The sequence below is a fragment of the Nyctereutes procyonoides genome, unplaced genomic scaffold, assembly GCF_905146905.1.
Source record: "Nyctereutes procyonoides isolate TBG_1078 unplaced genomic scaffold, NYPRO_anot_genome, whole genome shotgun sequence".
Classification (NCBI taxonomy): Eukaryota; Metazoa; Chordata; class Mammalia; order Carnivora; family Canidae; genus Nyctereutes; species Nyctereutes procyonoides.
Window position 1 is genome coordinate 4,228,869 of NW_026575052.1, and position 22,887 is coordinate 4,251,755.

Below are 22,887 nucleotides of genomic sequence, written 5' to 3' on the forward strand. Positions count from 1 at the left end.
GCCCTGGATCTGGGTTTTGATGCCCATCCTGGCCGGTCGGTTTCGAGTCGAAACCCAAGGACTGGGAGCTACCTCCCAGCCTCACCGAGTCAGCGACTCTGGATGACCTGGCTCCATCGACCAATGATGACGGCTGGCACACCAGATTGTGCCGAAAGCCAACACTAAGGTCACCTGTGCTCATGCCTGCAGGGACCGAACCCAGTTGGTCCTCGCCAGGACACATCCAAGACAATGGGGTTCCAAGGGGTGCAGTGGCCAGTGCCCAAGGTCATATGGATGGTGGCACAACGGGACTGAGACCCATCCCATGATTTTGCTCGTTGAACCAATAATCAGGGGTAGAGGTGAAGGGAGCCTCCCCAGCCTCCTTCGGAGACCCCCGCACCACCTTCAGATGCTCTCCCTGCCCCCAGGGGAAGCCATGACTTGTAACAGAAGCTACAGGAGGAGGGCAATACTTTGGAACATTGACCTCTTTGTATGGTGACATTTTTGGCTCTGGGGAAACTAGATGGGAAGGAGGGCCTGGTCTGTGCTCTTCAGCTCATGCCACTTGGCACTTAGAAGGATGGATGGAAGGAGGCTGAGGGGTGTGACAACAGCTTTGGATGCAGGCTGGGGCTGGGGGGGGGCATGGATGGAAGCCTGGGGCTGCTGCTGGGAGAATACGGGTTATAAAGGGGCGGGAGGCCACGGGAGGCACATAGTAGAGGAAGTAGGAATTCTTGCTTTTGTTCACGCAGCATCTATCCTCGTAAAAGCAGTCAGCATTTTATATGCGTGTGTGGTGGTGGGGTGCAGGAGGTTCAGTGAAGCCAACTGAGTGCCACCTCTGGCTCCGTTATACCAAGAGATCCAGGCCACTCTGCCGTGCCAGGGTGACTAATTCAGGGATGAACATGTGACCACGATCTGGGCCAATGACAGTGGTTCCAGAGACTTTTTTCCACTATTGCAAAGGCGCTTCCTTCCTGTTGGGGATGCTATTCCAGAGGATGTAAGATGAGAAGATTTAAGCCTGGAGTGGCCAGGGAAATCCTTGCCATTTTTCAGGGAGAGCCCGCCGGGGAATGGCACATTGGAAGGCAGAGCCAAGAGGCACTCATTTAGCACCTTGATCCAGCCATACCTGAAGTCTACCGGTAGATTTGTCAGTGACCCAAGCTGAGATATTCTCATGCTCGGCTAGTCCAGTTTCGATTGGATTTCATGTCACTTATAACTGAGTCTTAATTAAAGCAGTTGGGGAGGAAGTCTGGGTAGGGGCGGGGAAAGGGGCCTGCTGGGAATAGCAGGGTCAGAACATGAGGTGCGGGGCCCTTACCTGGCTGACTCCTGATATGGTGGGCTCAGCACCAGGCCTCTTGCTGGCGGTGTTCATCCCAGGACTTGGCTGGGCCCCAGGAGCCTTGATCCTTCCCTCCATGTACATCTGGGCTTTTCTGTTGTCCGCTGTGCCGCAGCCAATGAGGGTACAGAGGGAGGGGCGTCAGTTGCTGTGGTCCCGCAGGAGAAATCCGATCAAAGTTCCACCCAGCCCATTACCTACCTAAGTCCCTCGTCAGCAGCCCACGTGGAACCTGCGATACAGGGAGAGCCCGACTCAAGGGGAGAGTCAAGGCACCGGAGGGAATGCAGCATGACCAAAGAGCTGGCCACATGCCATTTACCCACAAATTCTCCTTCCTAATTCTTACAATGACTCCGAGGACAAGGAGGCGCTTGGGAAGCAAAGTGACTCACCCAGGGTCCAACACCAGCCGGGGCCACGGAGCAGGAATTCAACTGTGGCCTGTTGGATTCCAAAACACACGACCTTTGTCCTACCACAGCATTTCCTAATGGGTGCTCTTTGGTCCTAGTATCGGTCCCCCAGGGTAAACCACAGAAGAGCGTTCTCAGACCAAATGTGTTTGGAAAGAGCAAAGTTAAAATGAAACTGGCTCGGGGCACCTGGGTGGTTCAGTGGTTGAGTGTCTGCCTTCAGCTCAGGGCGTGATCCCGGGGTCCTGGGATCCAGTCCTGCACCAAGCTCCCCGCAGGGAGCCTACTTCTCCTCCCTCTGTCTGTGTCTCTGCCTCTCTGTGTCTCTCATGAATAAACAAATAAAATCTTTAGAAAAATAAAATGAAACAGGCTCTCTGCTGCAGGACTTCTCAGAGCCTTTATTTTTTTAAAAGATTTTAATTTTATGTATTTATTTATGAGAGAGAGAGAGAGAGAGAGAGAGGCAGAGACACAGACAGAGGGAGAAGCAGGCTCCCTGGTGGGAGCCCGACGCGGGACTCAATCCTGGGACTCCAGGATCATGCCCTGAGCCGAAGGCGGGCGCCAAACCGCTGAGCCACCCAGGGATCCCCCTCAGAGCCTTTAATATGCATTTTAACCCCCAAGTTCTTCTTGGGGTTAAGGAACAGGAGTTGGGAACATCGGTTTTGGGAACCCCACTGGCCTTGGTAGTTCACCAAAGCACCCCAATCCGCCCCTCCAGCCTGGACACATCCCTTCTAAGGCCTTTCTTGGTGTCTCCTGCCTCTCCCAGCCAACCTCATATTAGCCTACCCAAACATGCTGTGTTGGCCTGGGCAGCCTCCTGCAGTCCTAACCCCACAGACCCCAGCCTCTGTGCCTCGTCCCACTCCTCTGTCTCTCCATCCACCCCTCCTCATTCTCCAGCCTCCCGCCTCTTCTCCAAGCTTCCAGCGCCCTCAGCTCTCCCTCCAGCCTCTGAGTTCCTTTGAGGCGACACTAATGCTATTTCTATGGGAGCATCACCGACCCCATTTTACTGTTGACAAGTTTCTAGGGGGTAAATCGACCCCTCAGTGAGACCCTGGGACCTTGGAGATCTTGATGGGGCTTCCCCCCTAAATCATGGCCAGCCATCCCCCGGGCCCACAGGAACCTCCTATTTGCTGGGCATGTTTGCGAGCGGTTTTCTACCCCCCAACCACCCCCACCCCCGGAGGTCAGTGGGCTTAGCCTGGAGGCTCAGAGAGGCCCAGCGTCTCGTCTGGCACCACATAGAGGATCTGGATCGGGACCCGGGCCTATGGCTCTCGGGACTGCTGGTCTCGCTCTATTCTCTCGCCTCCAGGGAAGCCCAAGCCGACAGCCGGCCCCGCACCAGGCCCTGAGGGTGCACGGGTTCGCAAGGCTCTCCCCGTCTACCAGGGACGCGGAGCAGGTGCCCCAACAGCCACCAACCCGAACCCCCACGCCCTCCTCCTTTCCTTCCATCCTGGCCTCCCCCCGGTCCTCCCGGCAGCTGGCCCGCGCCCCCACGATGCAAACAAGACCCCAACCCCCGTTGATGCTCACCCCAGGCACGGTGCCTGCCTCCCAAAGGGTCTAGTCCCTCGCTCGGCACAGAGGAGTCAGCGCTGTGACCCAGTCCCTCTCTCTCCCTTGGGTGTTCCTCTCTCCTGCCGTCTCTCTCCCATGAGGGCTCCCTGCGCGTTCCTCTGTCCTCTGGGCCTTCCTGCCTCCTCATCTGGAGGCACCCCCTCCAAGACCCCTCGAACACGCCCCCCATTGTCCACTGTCTCCACCTCAGAACCTCGGGCCCCAGGATTCCGCAAGCTGACGTTTTATGGGGGCAGAGGCTCCAGAAGCGATCCAGCCCCCTTCTGTCCCCATCTGGAGCTTAGAAACTGTGGGAATCTGAACAAGGGACGCCCCCCCCCCCCCACTGTCGTAGAAGGGCTTGGAACCTGAGGACAGAGTGGAGGGGGCTGGCTGGCCCACAGAGGCCCCGTCCTTCTTTCAGGCACTCGTTGCCTCGGCCTTTGGTTCACAGCTTTGTTTGAGCATCACCTCAAATATCAGAACGTTTTCATTACCCTAAAAAGAAGCTTCAGGCCCGTAGCCATCACCTCCATCCTCCCCGCCGCACCCCCGGCCCTCAGCAACCACTGATCTAGTCTCTTCTAAGTTGGCCTATTCTGGACGCTTCATATACTTGGAGTCACACGATACGTGGTGCTTGGTGACTGGCTCCTCTCACTTAGCAAAATGTTGTCGGGATTCACCCACGTTGTGTCCTGTATTCATCATTTCCTTTTAAGGCCAACAGGCTACATTTATATACCCATTCGTCAGTTAATAGACATTTGTGCGTTTCTACTTTTTTGGCTATTATGAAAAACGCTGCTGTACACATTCAGGTATAGATTTTTGTGTAAATATATGTTCTCATTTCTCCTGAATATGTAGCTAGGAGAGTAATTGCTGGGACATAGGCTAAACATAGAGTTAGGGGACCGTTAGGGGCATAAAATGGATCCTAGACCTAAGTGTAAGAGCTTCCCACCTCTTTGGTTACCCAAGAGTAATGCCAGATTGTTTTCCGAGGGAGCTGCATCATTTCTTTTTTTTTTTTTTTTTTAATTTATGATAGTCACAGAGAGAGAAAGAAAGAGAGGCAGAGACACAGGCAGAGGGAGAAGCAGGCTCCATGCACCGGGAGCCCGACATGGGATTCCATCCCGGGTCTCCAGGATCGCGCCCTGAGCCAAAGGCAGGCGCCAAACCGCTGCGCCACCCAGGGATCCCTGAGCTGCATCATTTCACTCACGTTCCCAACTGCAGTGTACGAGGGTTCCAACTCCCCCACATCCTGACCGACACTGGTTATTACCTGCCTCTCTTAATTCTAGCCGTCCTAGTGGGTGTGGGTACGAAGTGGTATCTCATCGAGGTTTTGATTGGCATCTCCCTCATGGCTGATGAAATGGATCATTTTTCTTTATTGTTTTTTAAAAGATTTTATGTTGCGGGGGGTGGGTCCTGGGTGGTGCAGTTGGTTGAGCATCCAACTCTTGGTTTCAGCTCAGGTCATGATCCCAGGGTCATGAGATTAAGCCCTGCGTTGGGCTCCATGCTCAGTGTGGAGTCAGTTTAAGATTTTTTTCTGCTTCAGGGCACCTGGGTGCCTTGGGCTCGGGTCATAGATGCTCAACCACTGAGCCACCCAGGTGCCCCTCTTTATATATTCTAGATGTAAGTCCCTCATCAGGTATATAATTTGCAAAATTTTTCTCACATGATTTGCACTGTATTTTTACTTTTTTGTCGTTTGAAGCACAAAAGTTTTAAATTTTATTGAAGTCTTATCTATTTTGTCTTTTGTTGCTTGGGCTTTTAGTGTCATTTCTAGGAACCCATTAGATTCTTTTTTATTGGAACATAAACCCAAGGTCATGAAGATTTAGGTCTGTGTTTTCTTTTAAAATTGTGTAGTTTTGGGCAGCCCCAGTGACGCAGCAGTTTGGCGCTGCCTGCAGCCCAGAGTGTGATCCTGGAGACACTGGATCGAGTCCCACGTCGGCCTCCCTGCATGGAGCCTGCTTCTCCCTCTGCCTGTGTCTCTGCCTCTCTCTCTCTCTCTGTGTGTCTCTATGAATAAATAAAAAATTAAAAAAAAACAAATGGATTTAAAAAAATTGTGTAGTTTTAGCTCTTACACTTAGGTCTGGGATCCATTTTTAATTCATTCTGTATATGGTGTGTGGGATCCAACTTCATTCTTCTGCATGTGGATATCTCCCCACCATATGCCAAAGAGATTATTGTTTCTCTACCAAATTGTTTTTGGCACACTTCTGGAAAGTCAACTGACTGTAAATGTAAGGGTTTATTTCTGGATTCTGAATTCTCTTCCATTGCTCTATTCATCCAGCCTTATTTCGGTGCTATAGTGTCTTCATTACTGTAGCTTTGTAGTAAGCATTGAAACCAGGAAGTGTGAGTTCTTCCCTTTTATTCTTTTTCAAGATTGTTTTGTTATTGAGTGCCCTTTTATAAGCGGTTTCCCCATCTGAGAAATGGGGGAGTTTCTCTTAGACATGTCTATGATGGGGGCAGCCTCAGTGGCTCAGTGGTTTAGCACTGCCTTTGGCCCAGGGCCTGATCCTGGAGACCCGGAATCGAGTCCCATGTCAGGCTCCCTGCGTGGAGCCTGCTTCTCCCTCTGCCTGTGTCTCTGCCTCTGTGTGTGTGTGTGTCTCTCTCATGAATAAATACAAAAAATTAAAATATATATAAAAAAAGAGAAATGTCTATGATGGAAGAAAAATACAGCAGACAAAGATGATAGGTGACAAAGATGATTTATATATATATAAAGGAGGCCACCAAGGACAGCTGTCCACATCAAAACCTCAACCTGGCCCTGGCCCTACCAGAGAACAACTGGGTGAATCAGCAAAATTTGGCCTCCCTGCTCACCTCCTCATGCTTGGAAGGGGCCTCGTGCTCTGTCTTAGCCTATACTCTGTGCCTGTTGGGTCGCATTGAATTTGCTTGGTAAAGAATGTAATTAACCCAGGAGTAGGCGATAGGTCCAACTATTCTCACAGCAGAGGTCTAGGGGTGCATTTCAGGAATGTCCCGCTATGAGGTGTGTGTTTGAGAATAAGGCCAGGGACTCTCTGACCTCCCCAACTCGAGGAGAGTGCGGTTTCCCTGGAGCTTGTCACAGTGTCAGTGGCCTCCACTACACAATGGAGATATTATCTTCGCCCTGCCTACCTCACGGAGATTATTATGTCACTGTAACCTCTTCTGGAGAGCCTTCCCTGACTTCCCCAGGCTAAGCTGGATCTCTCTCCTCTCTTGGCACCCACAGAATTCCTCCATCATAGCACTTCCCGCTGTGCGTTGGAAACAACTCTTTTCCTCTCTGTGTCCTCTGGGCTGTGAACTTGATGGGAGCTGGAGCTGGGCCGGCTTCACCTCTATGGCCCCAGCATCCCACACCCAGCATATATGAGACTGAATGGAATTGCAGGTGCTCTGTAAGGCCTGGCTGCCCCGGGCACGGAGTGAGGATTCCCTTTGAGGTTCGTGAGAGGAAGCCTTCCTACCTGTGGGAGCCACATGATGGGGCCAAGTCACCATGTGCTGTCTTCACGCTGCTTGGCCTCCAGAATGGAAATGATGGAGCTTGGTGCTGATTGTGGACACCATGCCCAAAGTTCAGCTCTCGAGAGCTGGTCCTAGATGCTCTTCCAGCTGGAAGTTCTCTAAATCTAAATGAGTCCAGGTGCTTCACTCCTTGGATACCCGCTCTTCCTCTGCATGGTTCAGCATGTATTGATGCAAGGAGTCAGAGCGTGAAAGAGAAAATGCGGTGTCCCATCCCCAAATTGCTCCTTGGTTTTGGGATGTAGCCAATTGAACACACACACATTTACTCATTCACTCACTGAGCATTTACACTGTGCCAAAACCTGTGTTGCTGAATACAGGGTCCACAGATGACAGGGACGGGGTCCCACATTCAAGAGGATCACAGTCTGGTGGGAGAGCAGTCCTATAAACCGAATGGTGGGAATGTGCGGCAGCGGGGGGTAGGGTGTCTTTGCCACTCCAGGACTTTAGGAAGATGAGAGGCAACATCAAAGAAAAAAGCAGAAGAAATCTCATTTTCTGGGGCATATCTCAATTTCTTCTTTGAGAGAATCAGGGTAATAAGGAAAGTTGAAATTAGAGGTTAAATCAATTCACATGAAGAGAAGTTAACGTCACACCCACCAGGACGGCTGTGGTCAAAGAAAATAAGCATTGGTGAAGTGTGAAAAAATCGCAACCCTTGTTCATAGCCGTGGGGACGTAGAATGGGGCAGCCACTATGGAAAAGTTTGGTAGTTCCTCAAAAGGCTAAACATAAAATTACCACATGGCCGAGCAAATCCACTTCTAGATAGACCCTGGGGAGAATCGAAAATGGGGACTCAATCATAGCAGCATTATTATTCCCAGTAGCCAAAAGGTGGAAAGAACCCAAATGTCCATCAACAGATGAGTGGATAAACACCACGTGAAATATCCACACGACTGGAAGATCACTGAGCCGTCGGATGGAATGAAAAACTCTGATCGATGCTATGACAGGGAGGAGCCTTGAAAACGTAATAGTGAGACAAGCCAGACACTGTGGTTCACTTATAGGAGGTAGCTGGAATAGGTAATTTCACAGAGACAAAAGCAGAATAGAGGTCGGGGGAGGCTTGGGGGAAGGGGGCGTTATCACTTCATGGGTACAGAGTTCCTGTTGGGGACGATGAAAAAGGTTCTGGATGAATGAGAGAATGGTACAGGAGAAGAAGAGATTTGGGGAATTTGCCTGTGGTTGAACAGAATGCCTCCCCCGTGACATCCTGTGACAAATCCAAGTTAGGACTGGGATTCTTTTTTCATGATTTATATTGGTAGACTTTGCTCTTCGTTGAGTCGAGGCCACACTGGGCCCTGGACACATGGTCTCGTGGAAGCTTCTAGAGTCAGAAGAAGGCTGGGGATCCCTGGGTGGCCCAGGGTGTGATCCTGGAGATCCAGGATCGAGTCCCACGTCGGGCTCCCTGCATGGAGCCTGCTTCTCCCTCTGCCTGTGTCTCTGCCCTCCCCCCCCCTCCCTCTATGTATCTGTCATGAATAAATAAATAAAATCATTTAAAAAGAAAAGGAAATAAAAAAAGGGAAAAAAGAAAGAAAATAGAGTCGGGAGAAGGAAGGACGTTCAGGTGGAGCCCAGGGTAGCAAAGGCTGGAGGAGACAGTGGCTTCCGGGCGAGCGCTGCAGGTGGATGCAGCTGGGCCCCGGGCGCAGGCGTGCAGGGGACCCCAGGCCTCCGGGGTCCGGTCCGGCCGCCGCGCGTCTTGCGCCGGAGCCGCCAGCAGGGGGCGCGCGGGAGTCCGGCCAGCCGAGGCCCGCTCGCCGCCGCTCTAGCCCGACGGGTCATAGAGTGGCGGCGCTTCCGGCCCGCGGGGGGAAGGGGCCGGAAGTCCGGCGGCCCCGGCGTCGAGATGGAGGAGGCCGAGTACGAGTCGGTGCTCTGCGTCAAGCCGGAGGTGCACGTCTACCGCATCCCGCCGCGGGCCACCAACCGTGGCTACAGGTGACCGTGGGAGGACGGCGGCGCCCGGCCCGACGCCAGAGCGGGGAGGGAGACCCAGACCCGCCGGCCTCGGGGGGACCGGCCGCAGGGGCGGCGAGCGGAGGGCCCGAGCCGGGAGGCGCCGCTGCCCGGGGCCGTTGACCCGCGAGGCCGGCGCAGGTGCCGCGAGGAGCCGCGGAGGAGCCGGCGGAGGAGCCGGCGGAGGCGGGGCGGGAGCGCCCTGGGGACGGAAGGCCGCGGCCTCGCCCCGCGCGCTGCCTGCTGTCCTGCCTGCCCTCTTACCAGGCGTTGGGACAGAGAGAGAGAAAGAGGTGCACCTGTTACCGGCGCGTGGTCTGTGGCTATTCTGTGCCCCTGGTCGGAGTGGAGATGGGGATGGGGATGGAGGGTGGGGATGGGGGTGGAGGGGTGGGGATGGAGAGGTGGGTGGGGTTGGGGATGGAGGGGGATGGGGATGGAGGGGGGATGGGGGTGGGGATGGAGAGGTGGGTGGGGATGGGGATGGGGGGGGATGGGGATGGAGGGGGGATGAGGGTGGGGATGGAGGGTGGGGATGGAGAGGTGGGTGGGGTGGGGATGGAGGGGGATGGGGATGGAGGGGGGATGAGGGTGGGGATGGAGAGGTGGGGGGTGGGGATGGGGATGGAGGTGGGGTGGGGGGGGATGGAGGTGGGGTGGGGTGGGGATGGAGGGGTGGGTGGGGATGGGATGGAGGGGGGATGGGGGTGGGGATGGAGATGGAGGGAGTATGGAGGGGGGATGGGGGTGGCTGGGATGATGGGGATGGGGGTGGAGGGTGGGGATGGAGAGGGGATGGGGTGGAGGGGTGGGGATGGGGGTGGAGGGGGGATGGGGGTGGCTGGGGATGATGGGGATGGGGTGGAGGGTGGGGATGGAGGGGGGATGGAGGGGGTGGGGATGGGGACAGGGATGGGGATGGGGATGGAGGGATGAGGTGGTGGGGATGGAGGGGGGGTGGGGATGGGGATGGAGGGGGGGGGTCACTCTCCAAAGCCCCATTAGTCTCAGCCATTTGGAAATACAGGATTGGCCCACACCGCAGGAAGGTGCAGCATCCGCCCATCTGGCCTCTTGTTACTTTCCAGGCCCGTTAACACAGACCCATAGCTGATTTTCTAGACAGACTGTTTCCGTGAACACCTGTTACGCCCGTGGTGTGACTTAAGAGTAGTGTGGAAGCGACAAGAGAAACAGTTAACAAGGTGGAGCTGGGACACCAGACCGGGGATGGTCAGTCTACTGCGATGACCCCTGCCAGTGGGCTGGGTTTGGTGCCTCCTGGCCCCGCTCAGGGTGAGGTTCCCAAGTGTCCAGGCCAGCTGGTTTCCCACAGAGGAAGCACTTGACCCCCAGAGCTCCTCTTAGCTTGGATCTAAGGCTTGTGTTGCCCCAGTAAGAGGAACTGAAACCGAGTCTGCTGACTTGTGACTTGAGCGTCTGCCTTCGTGTGGCCTTGAAAAGAGCCTGCGTCCACAGCCAGTGGTATCGCTCGCCGTCCTGACTTAGGCTTAGGGACTTCCAAGGAAAGCCTCTTGAAAACACCCAAGGTTCTTGCCAGTTGGGGGTTTTGCCAAACTGCTTCTTAGAAGTAAAATGTGAAGTTACTGCTTTAAAAGCCCCGAAAGAGGCTATTGTGCTAAGTCCGTGGTTTCCTGGGGTTCTTTTGGCCTGGGGCACCTTTGAGGTTATATTTCTCGGACACCCATTCGTTTTTCTGACACATACGGTTGCTGTCCTTTCCTCTTTTCTGCTAATGATTGCGCCCTCTCCACTTTTCCTCGAAGATCGTCTCTCTGGTCAAATGGTCGCTCTGGCCGCTGCAGCCTGGCAGCGTCTTAAGCAGCCGGCCCAGGAGCTGCTGCTTTTACTGGGAGAAAACTGGAAGTCCTACTTTTGAGAAAAAGTATCTGTAGTCTAGAACTGGGGTCGGCAAACGGTGACCCACCCTCTTTTTGTGTGCCTCCCAAGCTAAGAATGGTTTTTATGTTTTAGTTGGGGAGCATTTAAAAAAAAGGACATTTCTTAATGTGAAAGTTATTTGAAATTCAGGTTTTTAGGGTCCAGCAAGTTGCACTGAAACAGTCACACTCAGTAGAAAACAGTCAAAATATGTGAAGCACCAGCACGTGCAGGTACTGTCAATGGCTGCCCTTACTCTACGACAACCAAGTGCGCAGTTGTGACCGAGGTTGGATGGCCCTTTTCAGAGAAAGTTTGCCAGTCTCTGGTCACGAGCAAGCAGCCCACTTGCCCTTCTCATTCCCATCCCCAGCGCTAGAGCGTTGGAGCAGGAGCCTCTAGCAGAGGCTCAATGATTTTTGTCCCCTTAGGGCCGCGGAGTGGCAGCTGGACCAGCCATCATGGAGTGGCCGGCTGCGGATCACTGCAAAAGGGCAGGTGGCCTACATCAAGCTGGAGGACAGGACCTCAGGTAAAGGCAAGGGAGGCCCCTGTGGGGCTGAGATGCCAAACTCCTACTTTGTGAAGGGAGCGGCAGCAGCCCCGGCCAGTCCATTTGGGTCATGGGAACTGATCCTGGAAATGAAAGGCCTGACTGTACCTCTAAGCTGCCTCCATTCCCCCCACCTTTAATTGTAGAAAGCACTGTCTTCAGGTGTAAAAGGGAGTATTTCCTATCAAGCACCTGTCTTTGGTGGGGGGCGAGGGGGACGTCCTTAAGAAAATAGTAGTTTTGGAATCCAGGGAGAGGAGACCTGCAGATTGGTCCCAGATACGAAGCCCCAGAGTTGCCTTGAAGATCAGCTGGGAGTGGGGGAGGGAGACGCACAACCCTCCGCTCTTGAGCTCTGCCTCTTAACGAGAATTCTGTTTATCAACTAAATGTAATTCCCCAGACTGACCACACCCATTAACTGAAGCTGCTGGAAGCTGCCCTGCTCAGCTCTTTCTTTGGTGAGAGGACAAGCCAAGCTGGGCTGTGTTGGGGTCAGCTGGCAGATGTCACCTTAGGGGAAATCTGTGTGGAAGTCATGTGCCACCAGGGCCTCTGGGTGAGCTGTGGAGAGCAGTGCGGCCTGAAAGAGCCCCCGCCCCCAGAGCAGGGATTGGACACAGCTCCTGCTGAGCTGGACATTATGCCATTCGGTCATTTATTTTTCTCTAGCATGTAGAGATTTTCTTGGTTGGAGCGCATCATAGGCAAAACCGGCTGCCTCTTAGAACTGCATCTCTTGTGTCCAAGCTGTGAGACCTGGGGCGAGCCACATGACCTCTAGTGCCTCGGCCTCCTTTTGTAGTGGGGATCATATGAGTTCATACTTCACAAGATTGTTGGAAATACGAAGTGAGCCCATATTTATCCAGTTGCTTTGTGAACTGCAAGGTGACCCAAAGCATCGATCTGTTCTGCACCGTGGGGCTGGCTGGGTATTGGCTGCTATGATGAGGCCAGAGAACCATGGCTGTGAGGTTTGCTGGGGTGTCCCAGGGGATCTCACATGGGATGGCAACACCTGTTTTCTGGGGGCCTTGGAAGTGCACTTTAAGGGGATCACCTAGTTAGAACCGCAGCTGCTGTGCAGGAGCCACCCGGGGATGCTTTCCACGCGGGGTCATCCCTGCTCGGTGTTGTTTGTCTCTCTGCACTCCTTGGCCAGGGCTTCTCAGCTTTAGTGCCAGTGGCATTTGGGCCAGGGGAATATTGTGGGCTGTCAAGTCAGATTTCAGATATGTAGCAACATTCCTGGCTCTATCTACCAGATGCCAGTAGCAGCCCCCCAAGTTGCAAAAACCAAAAACGTCTCCACACATTGGCACATGTCCCTTGGGGGGAGAGGGAGCAAAATCACCCCAGGTTGAGAATCACTGCTCTAGGCCAAAGGCATTCAGGTGAGTCCCAGAATCTCAGGGACCAAACAAGGGGGTGGGGCAGAAAAATTATCAAGAAGCGTTAGACTTGGGACACCTGGGTGGCTCAGGGGTTGAGCATCTTCCTTTGGCTCAGGGCGTGATCACAGAGTTCTGGGTTTGAGTCCCACATCAGGCTCCCTGCAAGGAGCCTGCTTCTCCCTCTGTGTCTCTCATGAATAAATAAATAAAATCTTTATTTTATTTTTATTTATTTTTTAAATAAAATCTTAAAAAAAAAAAAAGAGGCTATAGACTGTAGGGCCACTGATTCGGATTCAGTTCAGCCTCGATTGCACAATCACTTGTGAACCACAGCATTGAGTAGAGAAGCCTTGATCGAGTACTAAAGCGTGAAGAGAGGTCAGCACCTGCTGAAGTGATGCGAGTCTAGAACGCCCCCAAGGGTGTGTGCTGTCCTGGGGATAGAGAGCTGGAGTGGCAAGGGGTGTGTTTGCCAGGGGCTCCTTTTAAAACCACTGGCCCTCTTGCCCTGTCTCAGCTGCTTCAGATTCTTCCGTGGGTGCCACTTGGTTCCCCTACAGTCCTGTCTCAGGTACCTGGACCAGGGCCTGCCTGCTCCGGGGCTCTCGGGTGTAGGCAGGTAGGCGCTACCCCAGTGCTTCCGGGGGAATGGAGTTCCAGCATTGCTAGAGCTTTGGATTGTAAGAGAAGCCAGAAATCTGGATTATTTTTCGTGTAATTTGATTTTGAAAAGTTTGGCAATTAGGTTAAGAATATTAAAAGTGGACTGTATCTGACTTCTAGGCCACCCCCTGACTTCAACCTTTCTTAGGTTATAGGTCTGTCCATCAGAATGGATTTGATTTGAACCCCAGAGTAAGGTTTGCCTGTCTGCCTTTCAGGGAAAAGGCCCCAGTGGTATGATAGAAAATTCAGCTGGAACGGGGCTCAAGGCTCACCCTAACTTGTGCTTCCAGGGGAGCTCTTTGCTCAGGCCCCGGTGGACCAGTTTCCTGGCACAGCTGTGGAGAGCGTGACCGATTCCAGCAGATACTTTGTTATCCGCATCGAAGATGGAAATGGTGCGTGCGGGGCGTGGTGGTTCCCCCCGGTGAGAAGGGTTTCCTCTGGCAAGTGGGATTAATCATGTGTTGTCCCCCAGGACGCCGGGCATTTATTGGAATTGGCTTCGGGGACCGAGGCGATGCCTTTGACTTCAATGTTGCGTTGCAGGACCATTTCAAGTGAGTGGTTCTAGGACACATGTTCAGGCCTCCTCCCTTCTTTCCAGGGACAGAATGGTTTCCCAGCCTAGGATACCCAGGTGGCTGCTTGGGATTCGTCTGCTAGCAGCCTCAGGGAAACTCACTGCTCCTTTGGGACCGGCTGCCTTCTCTACCTTCAAGTCCTCTCTGCCCCGGACCCATCTCTCACTGGTCAGCTGGCCCAACCTCTGAGGTGCCATACCTCTTCCCTTACCAGGCACTGGAGGAGCCAGAGTCCGTGGGAGGCATATGTGGCCTTCCTGAACCTGTTCCTCTGTGATGCAATAAGTGGTGCTGCTCCTGCCATCCAGATGTCCTGGGAGTCCTTTCTAAAGCTGAGGGGCAGGGCAGGAGAGACTGCCCCCTTGCCACCTGTAGGCCTCCCTTTCTGGCTGCTGGCAAGTTGGAGAGTGTGCAGCCTCTCACATGGACACCTCTGGCTCTTTCCTGGCCTGGTATCCCTGCCCAGATGGCTCTTGGATGGATATTGTTTGGAGGGTGGGGGCAACCTTTGTGTTGCCCTCTACTTTCTGGACATCTGTCTTGTCTCACCATCTACTTTATGAGTTCTTGGGTGGGGGATGTGGATACATTGTCTTGGTCCTCATGCCGGGTGCTGGGGAGGAGAGGGCCAGGTTCTCATATTTCCTGAAGACCAGTGTCAGGACCTTCTTTTACATAAATGAGCTCACTGAATTTTCATAGCGGTCTTTAAGACATACAAAATTGCCATCCCATTTTGTTGATGAGGAAACTGATGTGCGTGCAGCTAGTTAGTGTCAGAGTCAGGATTTGTTTTTGTTTTTTAAGAGTTTATTAATGAGAGAGACAGAGAGAGAGAGAGAGAGAGAGGCAGAGACACAGGCAGAGGGAGAAGCAGGCTCCATACAGGGAGCCTGATGTGGGACTCGATCCCGGGACTCTAGGATCACGCCCTGGGCCAAAGACAGGCGCTAAACCACTGAGCCACCCAGGTATCCCCACAAAGTCAGGATTTGAATTCAGGCCCACTACTCAAGCCCCTTGCGTGGGCTCTTTCTGCCACGTAAATGCTTTGTCCTGGACCGATGGCAGGTAGGGGTGGAGTGAGGGAGGTGAATGCAGGGCACCTGGCCTCATCCTCACCTTTTTCTTCCTGTCCTCTCAGGTGGGTGAAACAGCAGTGTGAATTTGCAAAACAAGCCCAGAACCCAGACCAGGGCCCCAAGTTGGACCTAGGCTTCAAAGAGGGCCAGACTATCAAGCTCAACATCGCGGTGAGTCCCACACTCATTTGTCTTTGTCAGCCAGTACCCAAGCCTGGCCCAGAGCTCACCCCTCTTTCCCACAGTTCAGTTCCATCAGTTGAACATATGTTTGTGGAGCAGCTGCCTTGTGCCAGGTCCCGTGCTGGCGGTGAATGAGAGAGCTCTACTCTCTTGGAGCTCAGAGTTAAACAGAGATGGATGAGACAAGATGTGACCACAACTTGGCAGGGGAGGGGATGCGCTCGGTACTGGGAGCTCCTAGAGGAGGGGCATGCAGCCCGCAGGGGAAGCAAGGAAGGGTTCCTGGAAGAAGTGACCTGTAAGGAAGTTGAAAAGGGGGTGGTCAAGCAGAGGGAACAGCATGTGCAAAACCTCTCTGAGTTGAAAAGGAGCATTATTCGCTTGTTGCCGGAGCTGGCGTTTTTGACCAGGCTGTTAGAATGGGGATCAGCTGCGCCATGGCTTGGCATCTCGAGGAAGGAAGATTTGGGAGAGCTCTGGGCCAGAAGGTATTGAGATGGGTGCTGGGAGTCATGGGCAGCTTTTGCTGCTGGTGGTGGTGTCCTGACACCCCGTGTCTTCATCCTGAGTTGCCCTGCATCTGGGTTTCCCATTTTTAGTTCCTGTTGAGAATGGGAAAAGGTAGGGCTGGGCCGGTGGCCAGAACTTGGTCCTCACCTGGCTACAGGGAATGGGGTTGGAGGTGATTTTGGGGAACCAAGACCAAATGGAAATGTTTTTGGAAGAAACTGTGTAACCTTAAAATAATGCTCTTCTTCTTTACTTACTCTTTATTTACTATCTCTTTCTCCTCTTTTCTGCTTCACGCTGGTGATTTGGGACCCTTGACGTTGGCCAACTGGCCCTTAAGAGAAAATACAGGTCATGTCCACTGGACTGGTTGGGATGTGATTCCTCTCTTGCTGGGAGGAAACTAACATTTAATGAGCATCAGCTGTGTGCCAGGTAGTGTGTTTTTAGGCACTTCTATAAATTCTATGAATTTTTAGGCACTTCTATGAACATTCTCCCACTTTATAGGAAATTGAGCTTTGGAGAGTTTAAGGGACTTGCCCAGGTTGTAGAGCTGGAAATAACCAGCACAACTGGACTCACTGAGGGTTTTGAGATTTCTGACTTGAGGACTCTGGCTTTAACATTGGATTAAGCTACTGCTCCTTACAAGGTGGAAACTGTGTCTTCATCTTTATAACTTGCACTGGTTTCCCATTGGGGCTTGGGTTTTTTGGTTGTTTTTTTTTTAATGTTTTATGGAAGTACAATATGGATACAGAAAAGTACACACAGTATAAATGTAGAAATCTGTGGATTTTTGAAAACTGTACCCATGCAAAGGTACCCATGCAAACTAGCCCCCAGATCAAGAGGCATTGATTATCACCATTCTGGTCCTGTCCACAGGACAGAGTAACCACGGCCTGAGGTTGAATGCCCTAGATTTGGTTTTTCAATTTTTATGAATGGATCCTGCCAGTTTGTACTCTACTGTGTGTGGCTGCTTTACCCGGTGTAGCATTTGTGAGAGCCCCTGATTTGTTGCATCTAGTTTGTCCATTGTCACTGCGGTGGCATATTTCATTATGAGAATGTGTCCCAGTGTTAGTTTTTTTTCTTTTAAGATTTATTTGAGGGCAGGGGAGGGGTAGAGGCAGAGGGAGAATCCTTAAGGAGACTCCATACTGAGCTTGGAGCCCGTCTCAGGGCTCGAGCCCACAACCTGAACTGAATCCAAGAGTCAAACGCTTAACCAGCTGAGCCACCCAGGCTTGTCGTCATCCCCCGTGTTACTGTTTAAGCAACGATGGACATTGGGGTAATTGCCAGGTTGGAGCTATAACAAATGGTGCGGCTGTGAATCTCCCAAGTGCATGTCTTTTCATGCACGTGTTCAGCTCTAGATTGTTCCAGAGAGTTTTTCCAAGTAGTTTTCCCTGTTTACACTCCCACCAGCAGTGCATGAGTGAGTGTGCTGGTTGTTCTACTTCCTTGTCAGTACTTGATGACCTAGCTTGTAGCCATTCTAGTGGGTGTGTAATGGTATAGCACTAGTTTTCATTTGTGGTTCAATTTGTATCTCCCTGATGATTAATGAACCCAGTGCTGAGTTTTCAAATTAGATATATTTGGGGTAGCTCTAGAATTGTGAAGTATTGAACACAGCTCACCACAGAGAGGGTGTTGGATAGCTCTTAACCAGATGGTTATATAGATATTTGGGGCTTGAGGGCCACCTTGGCCCTCTTTGTGGGGCTTTCCGATAAGCATGGGGACCCCAGCAGAACTGACTGGTTTGCATTCCTTTTCTTTTTTCAGAACATGAAGAAGAAGGAAGGAGGAGCTGGGACTCCCCGAGCACGGCCTGCAAGCACAGGAGGATTGAGCCTGCTTCCCCCGCCCCCAGGGGGGAAAACCTCCACCCTGATCCCTCCCCCTGGGGAGCAGTTGTCTGGGGGTGCCCCTGTCGTCCAGACAGCAGTTGCTCCCAGTTCAGGTCAGTGCTCAGAAGTGACTATACTTGCTGCTAACCCCACAGTGGTGGCTTCTTCTCCCTGCTGGCAGCTGGTGCCCCATGGTGGTCCCTCCTTCATTCACACTATCTATCATATCATTTGTTACCTGTATGTGATTCTGCCCAGACTGGGTCAGGGGTTTCTCTGTGTCCTGATACCTGCCACTTACCCCTTCAGTGCCTCTGTCTACTCCTGATGGGCAGGGGCTGTGGCTTTTTTGTTGTGACAATGATTTGCTGCGAAATCAGCACATGAGTTTTTGGTTCTCAGAGGCTGCTCAGTGTTGATTGAGAGGGTGGGTGATAGAGACACGGTCTGCTCAGATCCTGGGCACAAAGACCAAATGTATGGGTCCATATACTTCCAGCCAATATGTTGTGGGGAGGCTCCATGGAAAAGGTGGCATTGAGGTGGGTCTAGAAGGAAGGAGACTGGGGCAGGAGATGTTTGGTGTTCCAGACAGAAGATTTCGAATAAGGCTCAGATTTTTAAATACCTGGTGTGTGTAGAGAAATGGATGTAGCATAAGTATGCCAAGTTAGGTAGTGGGAAATAAAATGGGGAATTTAGGTTGGAGCAAGTTCCCTAGCGAGGTGTTGGGGAGCTGAGAGGCCACTCCCCCAGCACACTATGCTGGGTGCTTGTTCTGAGGTGTAAGAAACGGCTTTTGGAGACCCTGGGATTCCAGAAGCTCAGTGCCCAGTACCAGCTACTGATAGTGCTGGGGAGCTAGCCCATTCCCTTGGCTTCCCTAGGCTGGGGGCTTGTTGCCACCCCAGTTTCCCCACACCGGTCTCACCAGTTTCTGGGGGTGTGTGTCAGGATCTAGGCAGGAAGCCTGCTTTCTTTCTCTTTTATGGGTGTGGACATTGGCTTCCCCATCTGGAGGTCAGGCTTCCAACCTCAGCCCTGTGGGGAATTCCCGCTCAGGAGTGGGCAGGAGTAGGAGTCAGCAAGCCCGCACCCCGGCACCAGGAACTTCTCTTTGAGCATTGCTTCTCAGAGTGAGGTAACAGGCCCACCTACCTTGGCATCACCAGGGACATGGACAGGAATCTGCGTTCTTAATGTTATTTGTAAGCTCACCAAGGTCTGAGAGCCACTATTTCAGGCCGTCCCTCAGTTGCTGGTGCATGTTTAACAGCTAATACAGAGTATCTGTTATGTGCCAGGCAGTGTTTTAGGCCCTGGGAAAGCTGCAAGTACAGCACAAGTTCTCTCAAGGGCTTGTGCTCTTTTTTTTTTTTTTAAGATTTCATTTCTTTGAGAGATCAGGCATGGGCAGGGGCAGTGGGAGACTCTCAAAGAGACTCCACCTGGAGGGGAGAGCCTGATGTGGGGCTGGATCTCAGAACCCTGAGAACCCTGAGATCTTGACCTGAGCCTATGGACGGACACCTGACTGAGCCCCCCAGGCTCCACTGAAGGGCTTACATTTTAATGTACAAAACAAGCAATTAGTGTTTCGGGGTCAAATAAGAAGCCACAAAGAGCACCATTCATTGAGCGCTTCCCATATGCTTTCAAACCGGACTGGGCGAGTTCTGGTTGTAGCTTATCGGTTGTGTGGTAGGCAGAAGAGGGCCTGCTTCGCTGTGGCTCAGTGTTCTCATCTGTAGGATGGGGGCAGTCATGGTACCTACAGTGTGGATTTCTGGTGAGGATCAAATGAGCTCATCCGTGAATAACACTTAAGGAACGGTACCTAAAGCACTAAGTGTTTGTCAGGTGTCGTAACACTGATGTGGCCATTCCCACCGGCACGTGCATTCCACTGTTAACTCCTATAGCATAAACCAGTTCTGTGAAGTCACTGTCATCCTCCCTTTTTGGGAGATAAGGAAACAGACTTGAGGGAAGCACATGAAGTCATGTGGTTGGTCCTGGCCTGTCCTCCCCCAGGGACTGTGAGCGGGTCTGAATGAGACAGTGATAAGCACTTGGTAACTGTAAAACTAAATCTTTGAGGGCCTTGATGTTATCTGGTCTCCCAGCCCAGAGCAGATTAGAAGTAGCAAATTGGTGGAAGGGCGGAGGGCACAGGGCCTTTCCCAGGGATGCGGCACTGGGGGAGGTGCCAGAGGAGCACAGAAGCAGGCACTGTAGTCCCACTGTGCCCCACCTCCACCCTATGAAGAGATTCTCCCCAAACCCTTACCAGCTTGGGTCCTATCACCTGGCACATGTCTGGAGCATAACTTTTTCATTCAGTTGATCCAGACACTGGATTGAGTGAGGGCTTTATGTGAAGATGACCTTGAATCGTTGGTGGGCATTCTCCATTCAAGGAGCCAGGGGAGGAGATAGTAGATTTTAAGCAGACTGCCAACGTGAGCATTGACTACAAGGCCAGCTTCGGGTATGAGTGACAAATGATGTGGGACTCATCCTCACTGGCACCCTCCCCTCCCCTTTTCTCCAGGAGCCCTCAAGGGCTCGTGAGCAGATGGCAGAAATGTGGCCGCTCACTGGGGTTTTTTGTCCCAGAGCTGGTCTCTGTTTCTCTCAGCCACCTGGAATCATGAGACTGATTTCAGAGATCACCAGAAAGAGAGATCTCTGACTCCCGTGTCTCCTTTTCTTCTCTCTCTGACCGTCGGATTTGGGGACATCAGTAGGAGGTGCCACCACGTCCTGGCCACAACCCAAGCCTGCCACTACTGCCACCACCGACATCTGGGGAGACTTTACCAAATCTGCAGGGTGAGGAGGGTCACATTTTTGTGGTGGGACTGGGGCCAGGGCGGTTTCCCTAGAAACCTGGGATTGCTCCAGATGCTTTTATCCTGGTGTCTGGAGCCACAGCTCTGACTTGGATATTTTCAGGCCAGCCAGCGACAGAGCCCCACAGTGCCTGCTTGGGGTGCCATACTTCTCTCTGGGAAGGCTTTTTGCGATCTCTACTGCTAGGTGACCTGGGGTACACTGTCAGTCTTCCTGGTCTTCCAGCCACCTTTGGCTTGTCCCCAGTAGCAGCTCCCCCTTCTTCTCTACCCCACACTCCCTTACTCCTGCCCCAGCTATCTCAGAACACCTGGCTGAGAGCTAATCTTGGTTCTAGCGTTAGTCCAGCCTCATGGTCTCTTGCCTTCTCTCCCTCAATAAAATTTCAAGCCTTTCCTTGGAATTGAGGTGAAGAGATGCTAGAAACTTACTGCACCATTGTTTACAGGGATAGACTGTAGGACAGGACTCAGCACGTGTTTTCTGTAGAGGACCAGCTAGCAAATCATTTAGACTCTAAAGACCTTATGGTCTCTACTGTGTTTTTGTAGCTCAAAAGCAGCCTCAGGTGGTATGTAAGTGGATGGGCATGGATATGTGCCAAAAAAAGTTAATTTACAGAAACAGAGGACTAGGTTTGGTTCCTGGGCTGTAGTTTGCTGACCCCTGCTCTAGAACATTCAGAGACTGACTTCTTGGAACTCTTACTGCCCAGAGATAAGCCACGTTTTATCGACTTAGTATTTTCAAGCATCTGAACTCTCCCTCCTCTCCCTTTTTTTCCTTTTGTAGGTCGACTTCCAGTCAGACTCAACCAGGCACAGGCTGGGTCCAGTTCTGATCTGAGCGTACCCTTCTTTTTCCTCATAACAATTTCTGGAAAGGAGCCGCCTCACCTGGGCCAAAGGAAGGAGGACGAAGCACTCCCTGGCCAGCTTCTGTTTGGAGCATGACTGTCTCTCCTCACCTGACTTTCTTGAAAGATTGACATGTTAGGCAGTAAATTGGCACCATGTCAGTGTTTCTTGGGATTCAAGTGTGCAGCCAGAACACAGGAGGAGAAAAGCTCCAGTATCCCTATCCCTGTCTCTCTTGACATGAGAGACTCTGAGACTGCTGCTTCCATCACTGCGATCCATATTAAACAGAAGCTCCCCAAAGCCAAAGAAGGGGTTGAGTGTGCTGCCTGGCCTCAGCTGGGCCCTTCTCAGTGGTTACAGGTGTCCCATGATCACTGTCCAGAAGGAAGCCTTTCTGCACTCTCACTGGCTGTAGCCGCTTCCTTCAAGGTGCCTTCAGCGGGGGGATTCCTTCCTGATTTCTGTCAGGTTTATAGGCTGCAGCTCGAACAGATAATCAGGAGGGAAATCAAGAGTATTAACTAGCTTTTTAAAAAATTTTAATATTTGCTTTGCTAACGTGCTGATCTGCACTAACTCGCCTTTGTAAAAGGGCCTGCTCCTGCAAGATGCCCAGCAGGGGCCTCTGAAAGCATTCCGCACTGACTGCCGCAGGAACTGCTCTGAGCTTCAGAAAGCGGCGTCCAAGTGGCCTGGTTGCCGGGTCTTGTGGGCCAGGTGGGCAATGCAGGGCTGAGGCAGGCTCTGGGAGCCAGGTGGAAGAGTGTTTGAGCAGGAAAGTCGGAGGAACTGTTCTCATGGAGGTGGGGGGTTCGGCTTTTCTGTCTGTTGACAACTGTCTGGGCTCAGGGGCTGTCAGCACAGTTCCCAGGGGACTCGGGTTTTCTCCGTGGTGGTTTCTGAAGTGCCTTGTCTGCAGACAACCTCTTACTTTCTTTTCTCCTTCAGAGACTGTACATGACAGAAGGAGTTCTGAGTGAACTGGAAGCCTAGGGTTGCCTGTATTACTGGTTTATGAGAAATAATTTTATCTGAGCACACCTCTAAATTTGCTTTTATCAACATACCTTACCTCTGAATTGAAAGATCTATTTTTCGAAGGGTCAAGACAATGAACTGAAAAAAGTGTTGGCCTTTGTTGTGGGACCAGATTCCGAAGATGATAAAATAAATGTTTTTACTTCTGTCAATGTATGTCAGAGATGAACATGTTTTTGGCAGCATGGGCACTAAACCATCCAGGGTGCCACGGCTAGACACTCAGCCACGTCTTACACTGATCGTGTGTCCAGATTTAAAGTCTGGTACCAGGGTGTCAGATTAGCCAAAATAAGAGAATTGGGTCTTACTGCCCTAAGGCAACCAGTAACTTCTCTGCTGTGCATCTAGAAGAGCACAGTCTTTTTGTCATTTTTTGGGACATTCTGGCTTGTAATGTGGGAGAGGGCCCCTACCCCTCCCCACAAGACCTCACTGTGGAAGCATTCCCCTAAATAGTAAGGGTGT

At 52.1% G+C, this 22,887-nt stretch overlaps 2 protein-coding genes across 4 annotated transcripts in view; one reads left to right on the forward strand and one right to left on the reverse strand.

Annotated features, from left to right (window-relative positions):
• Nucleotides 1-1,661, reverse strand: part of SPATA21 (spermatogenesis associated 21) — a 28,177-nt gene extending 26,516 nt beyond the window's left edge. The window contains exons 1-2 of the mRNA XM_055332315.1: nt 1,553-1,661; nt 1,328-1,455 (exon numbers count right to left, since the gene is read on the reverse strand). Coding sequence (XP_055188290.1) covers nt 1,328-1,435 — 108 coding nt within the window. The 5' untranslated portion in view covers nt 1,436-1,455; nt 1,553-1,661. The remainder of the gene's footprint in view (nt 1-1,327; nt 1,456-1,552) is intronic.
• A 7,112-nt stretch (nt 1,662-8,773) lies between these two features.
• Nucleotides 8,774-22,575, forward strand: NECAP2 (NECAP endocytosis associated 2). Of its 3 annotated transcripts, none has more exons than XM_055332304.1 (8): nt 8,774-8,902; nt 11,254-11,354; nt 13,732-13,836; nt 13,917-13,998; nt 15,167-15,275; nt 17,601-17,778; nt 20,413-20,500; nt 21,314-22,575. In XM_055332304.1, exons 1-8 carry the CDS (start codon nt 8,811-8,813, stop codon nt 21,360-21,362), a joined length of 804 nt encoding a protein of 267 aa, XP_055188279.1. In that variant the 5' UTR covers nt 8,774-8,810; the 3' UTR covers nt 21,363-22,575. The 3 variants fall into 3 exon arrangements, with proteins under 3 accessions (XP_055188279.1, XP_055188280.1, XP_055188278.1); XM_055332305.1 differs by having other exon boundaries at nt 20,416-20,500; XM_055332303.1 differs by lacking the exon at nt 20,413-20,500.
• The last annotated feature ends 312 nt before the right edge of the window (nt 22,576-22,887 follow it).